This window comes from Chironomus tepperi, unplaced genomic scaffold (genome assembly GCF_022539635.2).
Source record: "Chironomus tepperi strain 1889 unplaced genomic scaffold, CSIRO-AGI_Ctep_v1 contig_364, whole genome shotgun sequence".
NCBI lineage: Eukaryota > Metazoa > Arthropoda > Insecta > Diptera > Chironomidae > Chironomus > Chironomus tepperi.
In genome coordinates, this window is record NW_027226486.1 from 3,905,127 (window position 1) to 3,928,450 (window position 23,324).

The following is a 23,324-nucleotide window of genomic DNA, read 5'->3' on the forward strand; positions in this document are numbered from 1 at the left end:
TTGACCTGATAACGGTTCGTTACATTGTGTTGCTCGGATTTGACACAAACGGCGACGAATCACATTATCGGATGAAAAAATAGGTCAGAAACAGCCTTCACGCTGAATTCAGGTCAACTTTGTGTCTTGTATTTAATTCGGCGACGTAGTGATGTCTTAGCGAACACCTGTATTGCTCGGTTTTGACTCCTGACTTATGTGTTTGCTAGGGCACCGTTACATCGCCGTACTGCGAAGACACAAAATTGCCATAACAGCACCGTGGCGACTGATTTTGACCCAATTTCAAGACGATAAACTCCGTCCTCCGTTATGTGTTGCCCGGGAAATCTAAAAAATTCATAAAATTCCGACATTTACATTGAAATATTCGCTCTATCGTTCTACTGCTTATCGCATCTCTGATCTAGTTCAATTAGTGCTCAAATTATATAGATCACAATTGTGTCTCAGTCAGGTTGATGAACATTGATAATAGAGTGACAAGAATACTAATTAAAATTTAATTACATAAATTTTATCAGTTCTCGTACCGAATTAATCAATACAATCATAAGATTATCACATGAAAATAAAAAAAGACAGTAAATCAGCTTATATTTGTGTCAATGATTCGATTTACTGCTGGATATTGTCATAATCTGTTTTTAAAACTAATTGTAATCCTTTAATTTAACTTGACTGTCTGGTCGTTTGTTAAAGAGAATACCAAATTGAACCTTAATTCCTTTAAATTTACAATATTTGTGGATATACTTGAGATATCTTTTAAGCGTCATTCCTACATTCAAGTCAAAAAATTAATTTTTTGCTCAGTCATCCTCACGTTTCACATTTTTCTTTATATATATTTTTGCAGAAGAAAGTAAACAAAAATAAATTTTTGGCATCAAACACATTTAAGACAAAAAGGTAAGGTTGTATTTGGAACGAAACATGTTAGATGCCGTACATTGACGCATCGTTTGAGAATTTACTTCTTGTTCTTATTATGCCACAAAAGGTTTTTTAATATAAATTTTGTATTGGGTATCCAAGATAAATAATAAAAAGATACGATGTAGCTATAAATGACCGAAAATTGTGCATTTAATTTAAAAGATGTCCAATATTCTGACGTCAAGATGTGTCTGTGACACATTTATCTTAAATGTGACAGGAAGTAAAAGATTCAAGTTTTTTTAATGTCATTTTGTGAATGATTTGATGATTAATTGCTGCAATCTTGAAAATTTAATAATTTGAAAGTTTTTTTTAAATCTTAAACCTTAAAAAATTTTAATTTGATTCTTCAAAATTCAAAATTTAAAATTTTGATTTTTCAAAATTAAAAATTTGAATTTGAAAAATTTAAAAAGTTGAAATTTCCATCTTAAATTTAAAAAAAAATTTTAAATTTTGAATTTTGATGATTAAAATTTGAAAAAATTTGAAATTTGAAAATTTTAAAATTTAAATTTGGAAATTTAAAATTTTGAATTCGAAAATTAAAAAAAATTTGAATTTGAAAATTCAAAATTTGAATTTGAAAATTTAAAAATTTTAAAATTTGATTTTGCAAAGTTTAATAATTTGATTTTACAAAATTTCATATTTAGATTTTTTTTTAAAATTTGAAATTTTTTTTTAAATTTGAAATTTTGAATCAAAAAATTTGAAAATTTTGAATTTGAACATTTAAAAATTTGAATTTGAAAAGTTAAAAATTTGAATTCAAAAAATTAAAATTTGAATTTGATAAAAGTAAAAAATTTGAATTTGAAAATCTAAAAATTTTATTTTTATTTTAAATATTAAAAAATTGAATTTCTGACTGTTCAAAATTTAAAAATTTGATTTTTAAAATTTAATAACTTGAATTTTTCAAATTTAAAAATCAAAAATGAGATTTTTTGAATTTTAAAAATTTAAATCTAATTTAAAATAAGAGATTAATTCTTAACTACAAAGTCCAACAGATCAGACAGATTATAAACAAAAGATTACAATTCGATTGTAAACATGTCCTCAAAACAAAATTCTTACCGAAACCTGAATTGCTTCCTCCATTAAATTAAAAACTCGTACTTCTTGTAATAAAAATAATCTCAATTCATTTAAAAACAAAGTCTTAATCGTTAAAATTGTCCGTGCTATTTTTATTGAAAATAACTTATTATAGACATAAGAATATATACAATAGATAATATCTTCATGCTGCGCAATCATTACCTGATTAATAGTCGGTAGAATAATTCTATTTAAATCCACAAAATGTAATAATAACAAAAAGCCTTCAAATTTATTAAGCATAGTAGGCTAATCGCTCATAATCAAGTTAAATACACAATTGATTTGCATATTCTACATTCCATGCGTTAAATAAAGCAAAACAAATTTGTAATAAGCAGATCATTAAAGATGAAGAAGACCTACGTTAGTGTCTAGACGCGTCATAGAAAAAAGGATTCATTAATCATCATAGTAAAATTTCCGAGAAAAATTTCATGAAAAATTAATTAATTTACATTCAGTCGACTTTCGGCGGAAGTTTTGAGGTTATTTGTTTTATTTGTAATTTATAAATAGTTGTAATTCCAAAATTATAATCTTTGGGTGCTTGGTTTATTGTCATTTGAATAATTCTATCCTACAGAATGTTTAGTAGTTGTTATTTAAAGCCAAGATTGCTGCAAAACGATGTGTTATTTTCAAATGACCCCTAAAAATGTATTCTTGAATCAAGCATGCAAATTACAATTTCTTTCATGAAAACCGGCTGGTCAGGTAAGTAGCAAGACACTTTTTGAGGGCAATTCTAAAATTGAAATGGTTACCCATTCGGCACATATTGAACCATGTTGAAACTACGTTGACACCACGTTGACGAGACGGTTGTATACTTAGAACAACAAGGCAGTTACTTGGCGGGAACAACCAAATTTGTCAAATTGGCCGTCACTTGGTTCTAAGTATACTGTGGCCTCGTCGCTGTGGTTGCAACATTTCACTATGTGTCAATCGTTGTCATACGCTTTCAAATTTTCGAATTTGTCAAGGTAATTGAAGACTTTTGTCCAAATATTGGAATCTAACCTCAAAATTTGCCCAGAAACCTCTGGATAAGACTCCTTCCAGTTTGATTCCCTAGATAACCCCCTGTGCCTAACTCAAAATAAGAAAAAGTTAAGAAGAAATCAAAACAATTTATTATCCAACACAATAGTTTGAGCCATGACATTCCAAAAATTTCATATTGACGTCAGATACCCATGACTTATTCTTTTGATCTTTGTGCAAAATCTTAATTTATTGCGATGCTGATCAAAGGAGCATTTTATTTTAGAAGATGACATTTTCATTGATAATTTAGCTAGGACAACGAAAGGATTAATCAGTTGATTGACCTCAGATTTTAATTTGATTAATACTGGTGATATTTGTCCTTTGAATTAAGGAAACTTGCTGTTTTTGACATTTTTAAGGTAAATTTGTTAGGTAATAGGTGTTGTCGATGATTACAAATAGCTACATTCAAACACAAGATAAAGTAAGTCTGACTCCGAAACCACACATCCGGATGACATACAGCATGGAAGAATCAAAATAATCAACCAGATCTGCATGAGTATGACCTGAGAGTGCATTTCACTGAATCTTGTCCAAAACCAGAGCCATCTTGAGTGACACTATCTGGCGAATTGCAATTTAGTAAAAATTGATGGCTCAGGCAACCTAAATTGCCTACATCTAGTTTAGAAGGGCAGCAATCGATAGAGCCAGTTTTAGACGTTAACTCAGAGAGACCATGCATCACAGCTGATCTGTACGGTCAGTGAAGTGAACCTGGATCTTCCTTATTAAATGCAAGAACTATATCTCATATCTGAACCCCCTGTTTCTCATCCAACTCCCTCATCCCCAAATGTATACATAATTTCCGAAAGTTCTCTTAGCGTTGACCTTGCTAAGACATTGTGATGTCCATACATGCTAAATCTTCCAAGATAGTCCAATATAATGCTTTGATTAGATGTTTTACCCTAACGGATCCTAATATACATACAATATATATAATGACTGAAGGACCCAGCCTGGGATTGAACCCAGGACCTTTGGCACGTAAGGCCAACGCTCTCCCATTTAGGCTACTGATGCCATTTCACATATATATACATACAAGCATATGCTCAAAGATATTCTTACGGTACCTAGTTAGCATTCTCATTTGGTAACAATTATGCAGCATCTTTTGATAAAAGTCGTTAATATTCAGTCTCAATAGATATCATCAAATCAACCAATTCATTTGCCAAAAGACCAAAAAACTTGTTAATAAACAGCATTCCAAAAATCCGAACATATTTATGATTGTCCTGGTCAGTAAAGAAATCTTTGTTTTTCTCATCATGAAAGACAATAAAAGATCAGCTGTCTTATTAGAGTCACGAATATAAATTAACACATTATTAGGAAGTTCCATCAATCCCAAAATATATTCACATGACCCCATCATCGACTTCTGCTTTCTATCAAACACACGATTAAATATACATTATTTGTGATACATGATTAATATTTTCTTATTATTAATTTTTTATACTTACTGTCGATTTCCTTTATTCAACCTCAAACTTACGTGGATAGTTGTTCGATAGTGACGTACTCCGAAAAATATACGAAAAAAACGATTTAACCTTTCATACCTGGCAAGGCTATAAACAAAAAAATTTTTACATTTCAATCTTTGTACTGACGCGGAGATGAGTGCTTCATATTATTGTACATACTAAATAAGAAGACAAAAAATTGAATTGAAAAGCATTCTGCAAAACAACAAATAATGGTTCCATTAACGGAGAGGTGAAGTCAAACAATTTTTTTTTTTTGGTTAGGTGAGGAACTTAATATTAATGTGCATAGCTTTATTGCTTTTAATACAATTTTATACATGCTTTAATTATACTGTAAGTAAGACATAGTATTTGAGTTTGTTCTGGATAAGGGAGAGGGGGACGGTCATATGTGGTGTCTATAGAAATTCTACTTCTAGACCTTCTTGGAGATAGTCTTCAAATTGCCTTTACGAATTGCACAAGTCGGTTAGTCGATTCAAAGTGACTCTGGCATGGTGCCGGATTTAAGGCAAATATGACCGAAAATTTAATCAAAATCTGGCTGTATTTAAGCCAAATACTAAATTGGCTGAATTTGAGCCATATGTTGCCGGATTTTGGTCAAATTTGGCTGAATTGAAACCATATCTGGCTTGACATAAACCAAATCTGGCTGGACATAAGCCAAATCTGGCTGAATTTAAGCCCAATCTGGCTAAAATTGACCGGATTTAAGTCAGATATGGATGGATTTAAGCCAAAACTGGCAGTATTCATGCCAAATCTGGTTGATTTTAAGCCAAATCAGACTAATTTTAAACCAAATATGGCCGGATTTAAACCAGAGCTGGCCAGATGTATGTCAAATCTGGCACCAAGTATAAATTACTTACGGTTGGAGTTAGATTCTCGAGATTGTCACAACTAGAGTCAACGACAACTAAAATTGTTACGATACAATATAGCTACACCACTAGAACAATATACTGACATAGCTAATATGCTAAAGTAATCCTTCTGTACCGTACCACACCATCACCACAAGAATCACCCCAAGAAACCCATTCTAAATTGCATAAGACACTTATGACCACCCGTAAGCTTTTAATTGATGCAATTTTCATTTCCAACGGATGTTCAGTTTATATTCTTAGCTTAATTAACTAACAGCATTTAATAACTTCCGAATAGGAACAATAAAATGTTATTAAGAAATATCTGTGCTCAATGTTGCATATTGGACATTAAAGAAGTATCTTCCGATCTCTTGAATTACACTCGATTGACATTGAAAAAAATCATATACATTTTTTTGAGAAGAAATAATTAGCACAAGGAAGTAGCAAAAAAAGTGAAGGATATTCAAGTAGACCTCAATTATCATAAAAAAAGTTGTTGCTATTTGGAAATTGTAAAGCATTAAAAGATTTACCAAGTGGCAAGTTTAGTGAAGTGAAATAGAATTTGCTTGCAAAATTATGAATTTTTAGTGAATGATGCAGTGCTGCTCGAACTTTTTTGGAGAGTGGTACAGTAAGCCACATATGTATGGAGTTTGAATTTTTTTTGTCGTCACACATGTGGCGCATGTTCGTGATACATGTGAAACAATAAGTGTGTGTCGCGGAACACATGTGAGACACACTGCGTATTATGTGAATGATTAAGCAATACAATAAGTTGTGTCACGGATCAATGTTTGAGAAACACTGCTGTTGTCGCAGCATAGATTGAAAGCACGGACCATTGTTTGAAAAACACTGCAGAAGTGTGTCGCAGAACATAGATAGAGAAGCACTACAGTAGTGTGTCACTGAACACAGTTACACTACAGTAGTGTGTCGTGGAGCACTGCAGTTGCATATTGCGTACCACAGTTCAAGAAGCACTGCAGTGGTATGTCGCGTAGCAAAGCTCGAGATGCACTACTGTAGCTATTACGGAACAATAATTGAGAAACACTGGACTAATTTCTTAAATTGAATTACTAGTTTCTTATTTCAATGACACGTTCAGGCTTTTAATGTCTAGTTTCTTATTTTTTAACATGAAGTTTCAATGACTTTGCAAAAATGAATTAATTTTTTTGCAAAAATAGCTTTTTTTTTGTTGATTTTCAAATATGTTTTGACCGTTAAAATTTTAAAAAATTTTTGACCGTTGAAAATTTTTGAATATTTTATGACTGTTAAAAATTTTAAATATTTTTTGACTGTTAAAAATTTCAAATAATTTTTTACCGTTAAAATTTTTTAAATATTTTTTTAACGTTATAACTTTTATATTTTTTAAGATACTAACAACTTCTAAAATTACTTAGTGACATTAAAATCAATATTACTAAAACATCAATCATGCTAAGCACGTCATTTACCAAAATGACCCAGAAATTTAAATTAATTTTTGGTCCCACAAATAAAGCATTTAAGACTTTTTCTTGACACAGTTCTTAACCGATATTTCCCCAAAATATCGATAATATGCCCTTTCAATGAGCATCAACAACATAGCGGATCCAAGTCCATATCCAAAAATTAGAAATGCAGGACGTGTATCAATCATTCCCACAGACACAAAATTCGAATTACCAGAATGACATTTTGGTTTCTTCGTATAAAATCGTGCATTCTCTCTAGCTTGTAGTCCATTCTCCTGTAGTCTCAATAATCCAATTTTAAAATGTTCCTTATACGGTGACTTCTTCCTCAAAGCATAAAACGGATCAATTACTTGAAGATATTGTATCTCTTGTAATCCACATTTCTCGTCCTCTTGAAATATTTCACTAACAAATTTATAACCGACACCGACTTCCATGTGAAATGCAAAATGACCGTCACGTACTCTTCCTATCCCTTCTGACATGTTATAAAAATTCTCTCCGCCGTCTTTGTTCCTTATTTTATTCAAATAAATTTCCCGTCTGACATTTTCATCTGCATGCTGTTTACGAAGGCGAAGAAAAAACAATAAAGATTAAAATTTAAACATTTTTATAATAAAACAAACGAAATTGTTAGCGCATTTTTGGGAAATAGTAGAAAAAACACTTTGTCTGGATGGTCGGATGACTGTCGTCAAGAACTCGTTAACTTGGCAATTTAACTGGGAAATATACCTGAAGTTGGCTGCGAATGAAAAATTGAACTGGGAAATATACCTGAAGTTGGCTACAAATCAGAGATAACCTGAAGTTGGCTAAATTGAAGTTGAACTGGAAAATTGAATTGGAAAATATTACAAAGTTATTTGCGAATCCAAAATTTGAACCATGAAGTTTGAAATTTGAAAAACCGTTAAAAATATTATTTTTAATCTAACAACTTTTTAGAAAAAAATTTCAAATTCTTAAAAACCGTTACAAAATTTGAATTTCTAAAAACGATTATTAGTCAAATTTCTGATCACTAATACAAAAATGCGCTTTAGTCACTTACTAGAAACGATTACTTTTTTAATTTATTTCTTATTTTTGTGAAGGAATGAAGTGTAAATACCAAAATAGTGAACTGTTTAAAATGAGATAATCGGTTTCGCTCGTACTTTTGTTCCGTTCACTTTTTATTATTATTTTTGTATGCATTAAGTGATGAATAATGAAGATGAATATTACGTGAGCTTTAAAATGTACAAAACATAAAGAATTTTTCAAGTTTAAAAAATGGTTTTCACTGACTTGGTATTAATGAAGATTGAATCTTTAATTAAAATTAATAAATTAAATCCATTAAAAAAAGTTTCAAGGCACTTTTAATGGATTAGTATAGTTTAAAATTTGATGAGATACAGACGTATTGGTATGAAATTGTGATGGAAATTTCTAAGATATTTCAAATTTGCTAAAGACGTCACAGGAGATGCCACTAAGCACTAGAGAGCTAAAATTGTTTATTGACATCAAACAACAGTTGAATCTCTGCTCAATTTTGCCATTTTTTAATTGAAATATGCGGAATTGATAACAATTTCAGCTGATAGAACCAGTAAAAATTAAAAGGAAGTTCGGAACAATTGTACAAATATTTTTACATATCATTACATAAATGTTGTTTAATGAAGTGTAAAAAGTTGGAATAATTAAATAAATATTTAATTAAGAGCGGTTTTTATTGCTTGTAATGGCTTCTTATGTTCAAATGAACAAGCATTGTTAGATACACTTTATTAAAAATATGCGTGTTGTATCTAAAAATAGAATTGTGTTTTGAGCTAATTTTATTTCCTTTTTCATTAAAAACAAGCATGATTGACATGAGCGTATTTAGGGGAATGTCAATCCCTCTCCCTACTTTTAATTTGATAAGATTTATCTTGAAAAAAACCCAAAAACTCTCCTTAAATTTCTGAATTTTTTTCAAGTATTTCAAACTAACCTCTCGAAAAATTGACTGACTACGCCCCTGATATTCCGCGTAGCAATGTGCCCACGTGCGTCTTAGCCAAGGAACACCAACAACATGCTAATTATAGCTGTTTTAATGCTTTTAGTGACATTTATGTTATTCATGGGTCGAAGTGACTCGGTAGTGGAATGGTTAAGTACTTCGATATCAAATTGCAGCCTAATTATTGCACTTGAGGTCGTGGATTCGAGACCCGGCAGGAGAAATTATTTGATTGCCTTTTCTTCGAATTATATGTGCTATAGCCGTGTTTTCTTCTCTGTAGACTACAGATAGTCATTAAATAAGAACTCTCGAATCAAAGACAAAGACTTCATAGTCTCGATTTGTCGCAGAATGCAGTTAAGATCTCGGTCTCGGTCTCGATAATTCATCGAAACTTAGATTTTGGGAAACTTCACATCAGAGCAGTTGCTCTGCTACTGTAAACTGTACTGGTCTACTCAGTGCAATGATTGCAAAGCTTTGGAACTAAGATTAGAGCCAAAACATGAAAAAGACCCTAAAGATAATCCCAAAAATGACAATTTCCTTGGTTCAAAAGTAAAATATCTAATGCAATTCTAAATTCGATGTATTTTGTCCTAGTCAGTCGAGTTACCTCCAGTCATTGACTTCCAGTAGTAATCAATACAAAATGAAAGTCAAATAGCCACTCAACAGAGTACACATTCCCTCGACCGACATTCGATACTTAAAATACACTCTTAAGGATATTACCAATATCAAAGACTATCTATACTGCATTAAATCTTTTTCTCTGTCTACTTCTCAATAGATTTAATCCAATTCACACAAAAATCTCTTCTTAAAAACAAAGACTGCTTCAATTCATTTTATCTCAATTGCAAAGCGTCTTTCCACAATGATAATAGTTAGTATCGACCCTTATTGAAACAAAAAAAAAAATAAAACTCAGTGGATTAACTGCCAAACTTAACTTCTTATCGAGACAATAATATCGCAATTTCGAGTGTATTAAACTTGAATGTAATGTCAATAGGGATTAACAACAATGTATTTCCAATAGGCTTCTGATATCATTGGATTTTTTAGATTCGAAAGGTGAAAGTGCTTCTTTATTGATGCATTCATTGTACCCAACTCAATAAAAAGATGTCAGTTGGCTAATTTTTCTTGGCAGGCTTTACGAAACAGGAATATTCGGACATAAAATCGTAAATTCTTATCATTCTCATTTGCATATTGTTGAAAGTCATATCCAATATTTTGAACAGTATGACTTGCAAGACCTAAATTTAGAAGCAATTCTGGTTTTTTGCAAAAAAAAAAAGTGATTTGCGTATCAAAAAAAACACCTGTAAGCTCCTCTTTCATAATTAATTCAGTTTTTTGTTAATTACACAAGATTAGCATTAATCCTTTACAGATAAATATGAAACTTAATTGAACTGTCAACTTTATTGCAAAGGTCGGCCGACCTCAAGGTGGCATTGACATTTGAATTAATTTATTTTGGCGGGAAAGTTTGTTTACTTCACCTCAAATGTTCAGATTCAAAATTTTCTCTAATATTCCCATATTTAGACTATTATAAGGTCATAACCTTGTCAATTAAACGTGAGCAAACCCATTTCAAACTAAATTCAAACATAATTCAATCCTTAAACAGTAATTTTATCAAATTTGCAAAAAAACAAAATGGAAAATAATTCAATTTTTCAATGCAATCTTAAATCAAATATTCCAAACGCATTGAAACAATTTTCCAATCCTTCGTCAGAATATCATTTTAATATTTTATAAAATCATTTAATTTAATGGAATTGAATAGCATTACTACATACTAACCTTAAAGTAGAAATGGTTGAATACCGTATCATCGACTCCGAATTCTAAACGTGAATTTAATAAATCAGTAAGGGTTTGAATTTTATTCGAAGGACTCTGGAGCAATGCCACAATATTTGCTGAATAGCTAGCATATAGGAACATGAATGCTGTAAATGAAATGTACATAATCAATCTCGATCCATATGCTTTTGGTACTTGAACAATTCCTTGTTGCGTAATCGCACAATATAATGTAAAAAATGAATCATCTGAAAAGTTGAAGAAATTAATATTTAATGTCATGCTGCAGGGCAATAAAAGAACAAAAAAATACTCTTACTTAGTGACGGTTTTATGATCCCGATATTTGATTTCCATTCAGTGAAGAGTGAAAAGTATAGGAATAAAGCAGCAATAAAAGGGGAAATAATCAAACAAATCCATACGTCCTCGTGAAAAGGGAGAACAAACACGTTCTCTGTGAATGATAATTTTGGTGAACGAAAAACAAATTTAGATCGTGTTTGAGATGTGCATATTAAATAGTCTATAACGTCAATTCTATCCGATGTTAAGAACAATGGTGAAGCGCCGATGTCAGACTTATTATTTATTAATTCCCCAATCATACCATTCCATTCCTTTGTTTTATTGTTCTTGTATCCCCACGTGCTGTTGAATAAAAGTAAGGTTAGGAGTCGTTTAATAATGAGGTTCAAGTAAGGGTCTAAAGGGCTCTGACATGGTCAATATGCTTTATGGTATGAAGATTTGACGACTGTGTCACAAACATTGCGGGTCAATATGTGCCGCAACATACAAGTTGTGTAGCACACGTGTTGCACAGCTCATATGTTGCGTAACACATGTTGTGTAGCTCACATGTTGCATAGCTCACAAGTATGTGCCACAGATAAAAAGTTGTGTAGCTCACATGTTGCATAGCTTATGAGTTGTGTAGCTCACATGTTGTGTAGTACACGATTAAAGTCTCTATGTGTTCCTCGACGAACAAGTGTGTACCGCAACACATGTGTTGTATGACACAAATATGTTTCGCTACACATAGTTTGTTCCGCAACATACTTTATGTTTCGCGACATAGCATAATGTACACTGCAATGTACATTAACAATTAAAAGCTTCACTTATTAACAAACATCATTTATGATTGACCCCCAAAAATTAAATCAAATAATTTTTCAAAATCTAATCTCACTTAAGCAAGCTGGGAATGCCAAAGGTCAAATAATGACACTAAGTAGCTATAATCCTAAATCTTAATGTCATTTTAATTTAAAATCATACTTTTTTTTTTGACGCTCATGAATATTTATAACTTTTTTTTAATAAATCGTTTCATTTCTAAGACATTTAAAATTCAAATTACAATTTTGCATCCAGGGATTTTCTGACGAAATAATCCATTAAGCATTCTTTTAAGAATTTGAAAAATGTTCTTTGCCTTTTCTTGTAAGATGAGATGCGTCATTAACCTCTACAAAGTTCAAGTTCGACTAATCCATTACCTATTTGTAATGCTCTTTTATCTCAAAAGAATTGTCTTTCTGTCAATCGCAGGAAGCTTTTGTAGTTAATTTTTGTTCTATATTAATTAAGAATTTTTTTTTGTACAAAACGCAGCACAAACAGAAGATTTATAATGGAAGTTCTTTATCAAATAGTAATTAAAACCACAACTTACTCAACAAATGAATATGCTATAGATGCATTAAGCCACTCTATCACTAGATTTGTCAGCTTGTAATTGAGTTTTGTTATCGTGTCGATGTGAGTATCGCTGTGGATTTAAAAGAAGTTGAATTATTACAGGATGTTGGCAATACTGTATAAATGTCAAGTGCCTTGATGGGCTATTCGGAATTGTTTTTAAAAGTTTCTAGTCTGTTTCACAAAAGCCCACTTAAGAATCATTCATTTGTGACGTGGGATGGTCGATATGACAGTTGATGCCACAATATAACAAAGTTATAGTCTATAAAACTTACTTATTTACCCAAAAAAGTTCAAATACAAGTCATTGTAAATAAGAGATTGGCAAGTTGTGACAGAATAAAGTCTGAACAGCTCTACCCGAGCAGCACAACGCGTTCGTCACGTCGCATTTTAACGGTTAGACGCAAAATTGTCATCCACTGTGATCGTGAGACCACTTTGACTGTGACACCACTGTGACCATGATACGACTGTGACCGTGACAACACTGTGACATGACTGTGACTGTGACACCATTGTGACTGTGACCGTGAAACCACTGTGACTGTGACACCACTGTGACCGTGATACTACCGTGACAGATAATTTAAGTCTAATTCTTCGCTGCATTATGTCGCTCGGGTCATTTTTTGTGATAGTCATGAGTTCAAAGCCATTAAAGATGTCTTAATCGTACAAATGATTAATCGAAAAAATACATCAGTTCCTCACAAACTACAATCATGAGCGACTTCATTGATAAATTCAGAAATACCCAAAAGCACATTCTGATTATCAGCTATCGCATAAATTAAAGTTTTTTCTTCTTCTTCTGTTGGCATATTTTTTACTGCTATTAATGGTGTCTGTCTGTCTGTGTCTTTGTTTAGTTCCGCATCTCTGAATAAAGGTCATATAGATTTTAATTTTTTGGCAACAAATATAAGTTATTGTTTTACTGACAATTATGGAGCTTTTTGCTATAGAATTTCATGCCATTTTAAGAAAATGCGTATTGAATATTTTATCAACTTCCTTACTTATTTTGATTTGTGCGTAAAACATTTTCTCTATTTCGATAAAAAATTTGCAAATTTTATGTCCAAAATTTTGAGAATTCTCGGCAATAAAAAAATCTAGTCGCGAAACACTCCTATATTATATTGAACGTGGTGTTATCTATTTATGATGTTTAACATTTAGATTAGGATGTGGATTAAGGTGTGGAACTCATGAGCGTAGTTAAAAAGAGGATTTAGGACCTACTTATGCATACTTTAGAGCAGTATTGTCTAAACTGTGGGCCGCGATACCGGAATTTTTAGCAAATGTCATGGACCGCATGGTGCGTATGTCCTCACTTATCTGCCCCTCCCCATGGAGGTTGGCTTGAGAGAGATTCTAACTACACTTTTGAATGCGTAACCAAGTTCGGAAGCAGACAGTTTTGGCGGACCCGGGAGAATATTTAAAAATAGCGCACCACCTAACCTCCTCCATTTAAGTCTTAGCGAACCGGGAAACGTGCCATTCTATCCCAACACTTGCAACATCCCTAAATGAACGTCACTTATCACCAGGTTATTAAACTCTTTTTTTAAAAATTCATGAAACAGACCGTTACTCCTTTAATATTTTCATATCATAAGCATATAGATGTACCGATAGTTATCAAGATTGAATTGTGAGACGTTATTTGTTGTGACTAAAGAAGCATTAAGTTGCAATAAATTGAAATCCTTTCTTCTGATTGACGTAATTTTTACTTTTCGATGATCTATAAATATCTTCTGGTCTTTAAACCATGTGCCAAAATTCTCAGTAACAAGAGAAGTTCCATTTGAAGGACGATAAGCTGTTGAATGTAAATACAGATAAAAGGGAATGTTTTGAGAGGTTATAAGCAGTGGTTGGGAACCTTTTATGTGGTATGGAGCAAATTGGTGGGAAGCCATGAATGTAGCCGCGCACGACATCCATGGGGACCGTACCGATTTATTCTGCGACGGTGCGATACGGTGCAGTATGGTGCGGGACCACGACTGTTACAGATACACGACTGGTACAGATACATGGCTGGTATAGATCCACGACTGTTACAGATACACGACTGGTACGGTACAATGTATACCTGCACTGTGCCAGTGGTACCGTAGTGTTCCTAATTTATACGGTACCATACCATCACCGTAGAAATCGGCCCCAGGAGCCCCAATTCATGACATTTCCCAAAAAAATGTACCACAACACAAAGGTTGCCCACAACTGTCTTAAAGTTTAATTCGGAATCTTACCTTGTTTGACCTTTATACTCGATAGATTCTCAATCAGGTAGAAAAACTCAGAATTGATTGAGAATTGTAATTTTTGTAGATCTGTATCATTAATAAATGCAATGATGTTAATCTTGCTGAATTCAATGTTCGATAGCTGCAAAATAAATTGCGTTAAAAAATGTTTGGAAATAATTTATGACTGTAAATGAGTAGGTCATATTTTATTATTGCAGTGAGAAATATGAAATGGATATTGTCCCAAGAGATTATTGTATTTCAATTTTTTGCTGTGCTGTGACTAGTGTATACATGTGTATGGATAAAAAACTTTTTTATAGTTCCATGCGTAATTAAATTCCAAATTTTTTGTTTTTTTGTTTTGTTCGCATGATGTTATTGCAAAGCATTACATGCTTTCAAAAAAAAAGTTGGAAGTAATCGATAAATTCTTGTGTATTTTTTTTATAATTACTGGCAGGCTAGTTAAGTTTTTATTGTAAGTAAGAAAGTGGAGTTGTTAGTTGTTAAGGCAGTTTTTAGTATGGGAATGTTTTCAATTTAGTTAAGTATTAGAGCATTTTTGATATTTGAGGTTGGATTTGTTAGGTTTGTTGCGTTTGTTAGGTTTTCAGCTTCATTCAGACTGTATTCTTAATACCCGGACAAAGTAGGAACATGCTCACTTGTAGTGATTGAGTATACTCATTAGCATGATCATTTAAATGAGTTTGCTCATTGTATCTTAAAGATTAATGGAACTGCCGAATTGATTTCTTCAAATTTTGAGCATTTACATAATCACCATACAGGTCCACAACCTTAAGAAAATGATTGGAACCTGTAATGGTCATGAACAATGTCCGAATCTTTGTAATATCTACAATAACTCTATGTAATGCTAGAGAAATGGCCTCGGGTGGGAATCGAACCCACGATCTTTGAAAAGACATCCAATCTGTTATCTAACCACTCGACCACGGAAGCCTTAATCTTCAATTGACAGATTTGTCTACATATAGCTTCGAATCTACTCATCATACTAGCTTGGAAATCTAACAGAGGAACTTACTGTACTGGTCCATAAAAATTTTATGATAATTTTAATTCATTTAATTCATATGAATTACAGCAAGAATTCGTATTAAATATGTACATGCTAATGTAGCTACCTAGTCTAGTCTAGGAGATTAGTAAACAATTCATCATGATCTAGTGACGTAACTTAGATCGTAAACTGCCGTATACTGATTGTTGTATTGAAGTATTTGAGCACAGAATGTGTATTATTCCACACATTGAAATATATTGTAAGTTTTTATGCTCTATTTGACTCTTAGTAATGTACAAAGTGTGAATATGAGTCAAATTTTACGATAATCTGTAAGAAGTGCTAATTACATAGCTTAAAGACGATTCAGAATCTGTATGAAGACCAATCGACCATACAAAATCAAAGTCGTCTTCCAGATTTGTGATTCCTTTGCAAATGTGGTAATGTGGTAATCTGAAAGCTGGAAGACGACTTTGATTTTGTATGGTCGATTGAACTTCATATAGAATCCGAGTTGGCTTCGACACATCTTATACTTCGAATTAGAATCGACTCTAGAAATTATGCATTTTGTCTCTCTTGATACTTAAAATGCATTTTATATCCACAAAAGATAAACATTAGTTCTGGAGAGTCCACTCCGCCGAAATGGCTAAAAATCTGGCTCTAAGCCAACTTAACTTTGGCTTGAGGTCAGATTTCATCGAATCTGATCTGAGGACAGAGACACGCTTTCCTGGTTGCAGATTTTCAGCAATTTCTACTCTATTTGCCCTCGGTCAGTACAATAACATTTGCGAATTCATGATCATTATGAGTTCAAGTTTACTACACATCTAATGTCAAATTTCTAACCAACTATTAAGTGCCAAAAAAAAAAAATTAAAAGACACAAAAACCTTTGTTAGAAGTTTCAATTCATCCTCACAATTCGCATCAATTAAAAGCCAGTTACGATGAGATTTATCATGAAATATTTTTTGCTTCTTTTCAACTTTTGCAAGTATATATTTCCGATTCAAGGCCTTAACTAGTTCAACTTGCTCGTCTATAATAAAAATTATAGATGTTTACGACTAAACTAAATAGAATTCAATGTAAGCATGTTAACTTACCGACCATCCAACATGTCTTGATATCAATTGAGCGAGAATTATTTATGAGATTTAAAATGTTCGTTATCACTTCACTAACTTCAAAAATGTTCCTTCCATTTGCTAATGAAATAAATAGACATGATATAAGAAGGAATGAGCACAGTCTTGGCAACATTTTTCGTCCCCAATTGAATGAGAAATATGATTTTTCCTCAATCTTTATATAGACTTTTTTTTTGATGGGAATCGATACACCTGGATTCATTCGGGCAGCCTCAAATTGTTTATTTAGCAATTTTCATCAATTTTTGTTCCTTTAAACGTTGGCAATTTTCGGTATTTTTATTAAATCATGTCTCATGGAGCTTTGAACTGCAAATTCTGTTTGTCTATCTCGGAATCAAGAATAATTGATTGAAAAGCTACCGTCGTTAATGTAATAGCAATTTTCAGGGCAAACAAATAGAATTAAGAATAATATTAAGGCTAACAGGATTTAAAAATTGGACTAAAAGGAAATTTCACAAATGTCATGAAGATTTCGTGGCTGTTTTTTTGGAAAAAAAAATTAAAATATTTTTTTATGCAAATTTTAATCAGGTTTAGTTTTTTTGGCCAATAAAATTCTGCACGAGTTGAATGACTTTAGATCAAGATTGGTGCTGATGAAAACAAACAAATGAGACAGAGTTGATAATCTTTATTTCCTTTATTAATCAACAAATTGCAGCAATGATTGATAATTTGAATGATTTGATTATTTGCTAAGCATGAAAGCTTGATAGAGTCTCTGCTTTGTGGTCATTGCATTTAATTGGCTTCAAATGGCCTGATGAAAGGTAGCCGTACAGCGTAAACGAGCTAAAAGGTAGCTTTACTAATTTCTCGGTTGTTTCCTTCCTTAAATCACTGACCGTATAGATCAGTTGTGATTCATGACCTCTCTTAGTTGGCAATTGAGCCTGGTTGACAGCTTAGCTACCATTGAAGGCTACCACTTGGCAATTCCCAATTTTAAATGCATTATTGTGAATACCCGACTACTAAAGTACTTTATCACTAGAATATCAAATCTAGCAAGAAAGAAATAAATTCTCTGTGTTTAAATAGTTGGCTAGCAGATCAAAACTCAGTATTTCATATCTTAAATGGTCAGATCTACCGGCTAATGATTGTCCGAACAGCACTATACGGTGACCCGCATATTTCGTCGTCAAAATGGTGCTGTCAGTGTAATTTTAGGTAAATGTTGAGTATTTCCATCAGCACAGTGACGAAGTTATGATGTTCAGTTTGAAGCGAGGGTTTGAGTCTCATCATAAGCTTATTTCACATTTACAGCATAAAATGTAGTTGGTGTAACAAGTTTTAGAAGAATTTTCTGCAAAATCTATTGGAACCAGGTTTATAATAACAATAGCTACTCCTGTAACTATGTGTTCCGACTACCACAAGTCGATCAATAGATCAAAACTACGGCACTAGGCAAGCGTGACTCTGGTATGGTGCTGGATTTAAACCGAATCCATTAAGTCAGAGTCACACTAACCTGGGGAGGTCAAATTGGTTTTTTGATCAACTTCCAGATTTGTGATATTCTGATCTAGTCTACAAATCACTGATTCGACGCAAAATCCTTAATAAATGAGATTAACCACAAAATATAGCTCAGATTAGCCCTCATCCCCAATAAATATTGATAAAAATTGTAAAAAATAATTGATGAATTTCCACCAATTTATATCAGATATGAAAATAAATTTTAACAGCCTGTCCAATTATCCTGCATTCGATGGATGGATATAAAATATAATTTAATTATTTAAAAAATATATCGTAATTAATGTCAATCGTAAATAATAAAAAAATTTCCATATCTTCTTTTAGTTGATATTCAATCAACCGTGTCCATATCTGATGAAAATCACTGCCGAGAGATGTCATAAAAAATTATTAAAGGATATTATTAGTATTGATGACTGGACAAAATCATCCCTTATAAAAGAACCATTTCAGCAGCCATAATGAACAGTAATAAAATGAAATTCATACTTATCACAGTTCTATTGCTGTTTCGGATCATCTCCTGTGAGCATGATGAGATTCTCGTTCAAGCGACCACAGAGATGGCATCACATGTTTGTGAAACGGCCCAGCTCAATGCTAATGTGATCATAACAAAGAGCTCTAAAGAGCATAAAAATCACATTTCGGACTTCCTTGATGACTTGTTAAAAACATTATTAACTGTCTGCGTGGTGCGCGTTAAGGACGTGGAAAGATTCAAACATCCAGGACCTTTAAAACATGCCATATTTTTGGTACACTCAATGGAAAATTTTTGGGAATATTATAAGCTATTTACATCAAAAGCATTTGACTTTCGTAAATTTTTCCTTTTCGTGATGCTGAATGGAAAAGAATACAATTTTGAGATGATGATGCAAAGCATGTGGAAGATAAATATTTACAATGTAAATATTATATATGCTGAAAATAAAAGCGATGCTTCTGTCTTAACATTTTTTCCGTTTCAAAAAAATAATTGTGCAAATACTCATCCCGTAATCATAAATAAATTTCAAAATGGTAGATTTATAAATAATAACGAGGGTAAATTCTATCCGGATAAGTTTAAAAATTTAAACAATTGTTCGATACGAGTTGGAACATCAATGGATGCTAGCCCATGTGTAGAAGAGAAAGTTACTGTAAATGGTCAAAAATATCCAAGTGGAAGTGATATAAGCGTATTAAATGGTTTATCGGAAGCATTAAATTTCCATATAGATTATACGTTTACAAAAACTCAAGGATATCTTGATGAAGACGGAAAGGCTGATGGTCCCTTTAAATTGCTTTTAGAGAAAAATGTTGATTTGGGTTTTGATTGTTATTGGCTAACTAAAACAAGATTGGGACATCTTGATAGTACTACTGCATATTATAATGACTATGCGATTATTGTGATACCTCCAGGAAAAGAATTTAGTGCCTTTGAGAAACTCCAATATCCTTTCACATGGACTGTTTGGATTTTATTACTGACAACATCCATTGCCGGTTTGATTATCATATGTATTGTAAAATGTAGTCGATCTAAGAGACTTCAAAACTTTATATTTGGATATAATGTTAATGCTCCGGATTTAAACATGCTGGCTGCACTGTTGGGAGGCGCACAGAATATTCTACCTAAAGGAAATTTTGCCAGATTTTTATTATTAAATTATCTCTTCTTTGCTCTTAATATTCGAACATTCTATCAAGCATTAATGTTTCATCTCATGCAACAAGAACAACGACATCCCGAATTACAGAGTATCGATGAAATTAAGGCAAATGATTTAAGTATTTTTGTATTGAAGACGTCAGCAGAAATTTTCATGCATAATGAGAATATTAAGTCGAGGTAAGATAAAGTTTTCTGGATGTTGAGTGTGCCAATAGTATTAGCCTGCACTGCCTGGGATAGATACTGGTACAAGTGAGAAATGCAATCAGTACCAGGATTTTACACTAAATAGCACGGAACTGATATACATTCTTTTGATCAGTTTCACACCATCGGCACTTTTTTTGGAGATGATTAACCTCAAAATTCGAGCGACACAAGGCTTTATATGACACCAATTTGGAAGCAACATGGAACACAAAGTTCATTACCCAAATAGCACAAATCGGTTAATCGAACATTTTGTAATTGTATAAATGTAGTTTAATCAAAACGACTTCCTTACGGATTTATAATTTCACATAATGTTTATTCTTCGGAGTTTAAGTAACAATTGAACTTTTGTTTGAAAAGGGGTCTTCAACTATGTACAATAAATATTATTCAAATCTCATATGAACGTTATAACAGATCAAAAATCCGGTCCCAGGCTGGCGTGACTCTGACTTGGTACCGGATTAAAACAGAGAGGCCCGGATTTAAACCGAACCCGGAACCAAGCCAGAGTCATGACGGCCTAGTTCCGAATTTTGGATCGATTAAACGACTTGTGCTATTCGGGTTAGGGGTTATGAACTCCTTAGTCTACTTTGTGTTACTGGGCAAAGGTAGGCAACCTGTAAACCACGACACAATAAGTGTTACCAATTTTTTTTTTTTTGAAATTCCATGAACTTAGTTCCGTGTGATTAAACGACTTGTGCTATTCTTTCCACCTATTTTGTGTTACTGAGCAAAGTTAGGCAAACAAAATTTTTTTGGAAAATATATGAACCCCAGGTGTAGGTTGCCAACCTGTTCTATTGGCTCACCTTAGAAAGCTTTTCCTTAATGATACTTGGAAGTATTCCCACACGTATAATATCATGAAGTAATGCTGGAAAAAAATTATTATTCTGATAAATTATTATAGAATTGTGAACATCACGAGTCAACAGAGGGAAGAATATATCAATCAACTTATTGTCAATCCATCATTTAAAGGAACTCTCATCTTGGGAAAATACAAAGTTATGCATCGTAATTATCTCAATCGTGGAATGGAACAAATGACAATTCTTAAGGAGCATTTAATGAGTATTGCCGTTGTCTTCTATACGCCAAAGAATTTTTATTTAAATGAAAAGTTGGACGAAAAAATTTCATTATTTATGTCCGCTGGTTTGATAAAATATTGGCATATATACGAAACAAAAGTATGGAATGAGCAAGGTGATGCGGCAAAAGTTTTGACACTTCATCATTTGTTTGGTTCCTTTCAAATATTAATGTTGGGAGTTGTCGTATCGAGCATCGTTTTCATCATTGAATATTTATGGAATTTTTTGAAGCGATGAAGACGAAAACTTTTTTTTTTTATTTTTTAAATCGTGTTCCTATCAAGTCTACTTATTGAGCGTCGTCATGCAAAACTCACAAAATGTAAATGAATTTTTAAATAGTTTTAAAAGTTGTATTAGAATTGAGAAATTATTGATCAACATCTAAATTTAAAGATATTCTAGCTCTTTAACATTGCTTCCTCTAATAATACATACTCTTATAAGGTTCCGGAGATATCGAATTTCATCTAGTCTAGTTCAGTGGTGAGCAACATGTATGTCAAGATACATTAGTGTGCCATACGAATGTGTCGTGACACATTAATGTGCCTTATGATTGTTTCGTGGTACATCAGTGGTGAGCAGCATGTGTTTCGCGGCATATTAGTGAGACACGATTTTGTCACGGCACACTATTGTGTCATACGATTGTGTCGCGGTACATTACTTAGTCACATCACACGATTGTGTCGCGGTCACATTAGTTTGTCACATTGTGTACATTAGTGTCACACGAGTGTGTCGCGGCACATTAGTGTGTCACACTATTGTGTCCCATCACATTAGTGTCACACGATTGTATCGCGTCACATTAGTGTACAACACGATTGTGTCGCTGCTCATTAGTGTGTCACATGAATGTTTCGCTACAAATGTTTCAAAGTGCTAAGAACAGTCTGTCGTATGCGGTTTCGACAGAGGCTTATTCCAAAGCTGTGTCGCAAAAACTAAAAGGTTGCCCACCACTGATCTATTAGAAACATTTGACACATTTTCGTCAAAAATAATATAAAAACCATTGGCATTGAAAATTTCATGCTTCACAAAAAATGTTATTTAGCTGTAGAATCGTGAAAAATCCCTTCTTCATGATTTATTTTTAGCACATGCGGTGATGTTTTGAACATGAAGCAATTTTGTAGTGCTGTGTTGTTGGAAATTCTATACTGTATTTTGTAATATATCTAAATAATGCGATGTTTTTCTTACATGTAAATTTATTGGATTTCCACTGACTCAATTTAGTCGAGGAATTTTAGTAGCTGAAAAATTTGATCTTAATGCCGATTTGTGTGGCATCATTCCATTTCAAACCTTTGAGCACTCAATTTTCGTTGACTAAATGTATTAGACGAGAGTACGATATTGAGTAGGAAAAAAATGTTACAGACTAGAAGGTGAGGATGCTCAATAAATAAGCTTTAAATTTATAGTACTGATCCAATAAAGCTATAATTTCAAATTTAGATTGATCTTATTACATTCGTAACGTCTAGCCATGGTGGAATTTGGCTTTTTAGAAGAAGTCTTGACTTTTTTTTGCAAGGAGAATATAGTAGAAGTAGCAGTGATGTATGGTTATCTATGACTATATCCTTTGGAATGGATTCTACATAATCCTGTGGTTGGATTTGTTTGTAAATATCTGATATGCAGTCCAGTAATATATCCTATAACAGACAATGCGCATAGTTCGCATAAACATATGAGCGTATAGCGAAAAATTTAGCCGGCTAAAAATGTTCACTTAATGAGTAGCCGAGCTAAAATATTCTCACCTAAAATAAAACTGAGCGTGTAGACGAGAGTACTTACAGACTACATGATGTCAATAA

General features: G+C 32.7%; 2 protein-coding genes across 12 annotated transcripts in view; one reads left to right on the forward strand and one right to left on the reverse strand.

Annotated features, from left to right (window-relative positions):
- LOC139095230 (uncharacterized) overlaps nucleotides 1–23,135 on the forward strand; it is a 27,525-nt gene extending 4,390 nt beyond the window's left edge. For 3 of the 11 annotated variants that reach the window (XR_011544846.1, XR_011544851.1, XR_011544852.1), the window contains exons 2-4: nucleotides 18,820–20,344; nucleotides 21,300–21,972; nucleotides 22,735–22,955. Coding sequence is in view for 1 of the 11 variants with exons in the window: in XM_070646513.1 (XP_070502614.1) it covers nucleotides 18,957–20,344; nucleotides 21,300–21,723 (1,812 nt within the window). In the remaining 10 variants the exon portion in view is untranslated. The other 8 variants (XR_011544848.1, XR_011544844.1, XR_011544847.1 and 5 more) reach the window with 8 other exon arrangements.
- On the reverse strand, nucleotides 6,908–17,107 carry LOC139095472 (ionotropic receptor 75a-like). The gene is made up of 8 exons (XM_070646827.1): nucleotides 16,951–17,107; nucleotides 16,735–16,883; nucleotides 14,803–14,938; nucleotides 14,171–14,363; nucleotides 12,498–12,593; nucleotides 11,133–11,464; nucleotides 10,811–11,061; nucleotides 6,908–7,538 (listed from the first exon to the last, which is right to left on the reverse strand). Exons 1-8 carry the CDS (start codon nucleotides 17,105–17,107, stop codon nucleotides 7,020–7,022), a joined length of 1,833 nt encoding a protein of 610 aa, XP_070502928.1. The 3' UTR covers nucleotides 6,908–7,019.
- Nucleotides 23,136–23,324: the final 189 nt, after the last annotated feature.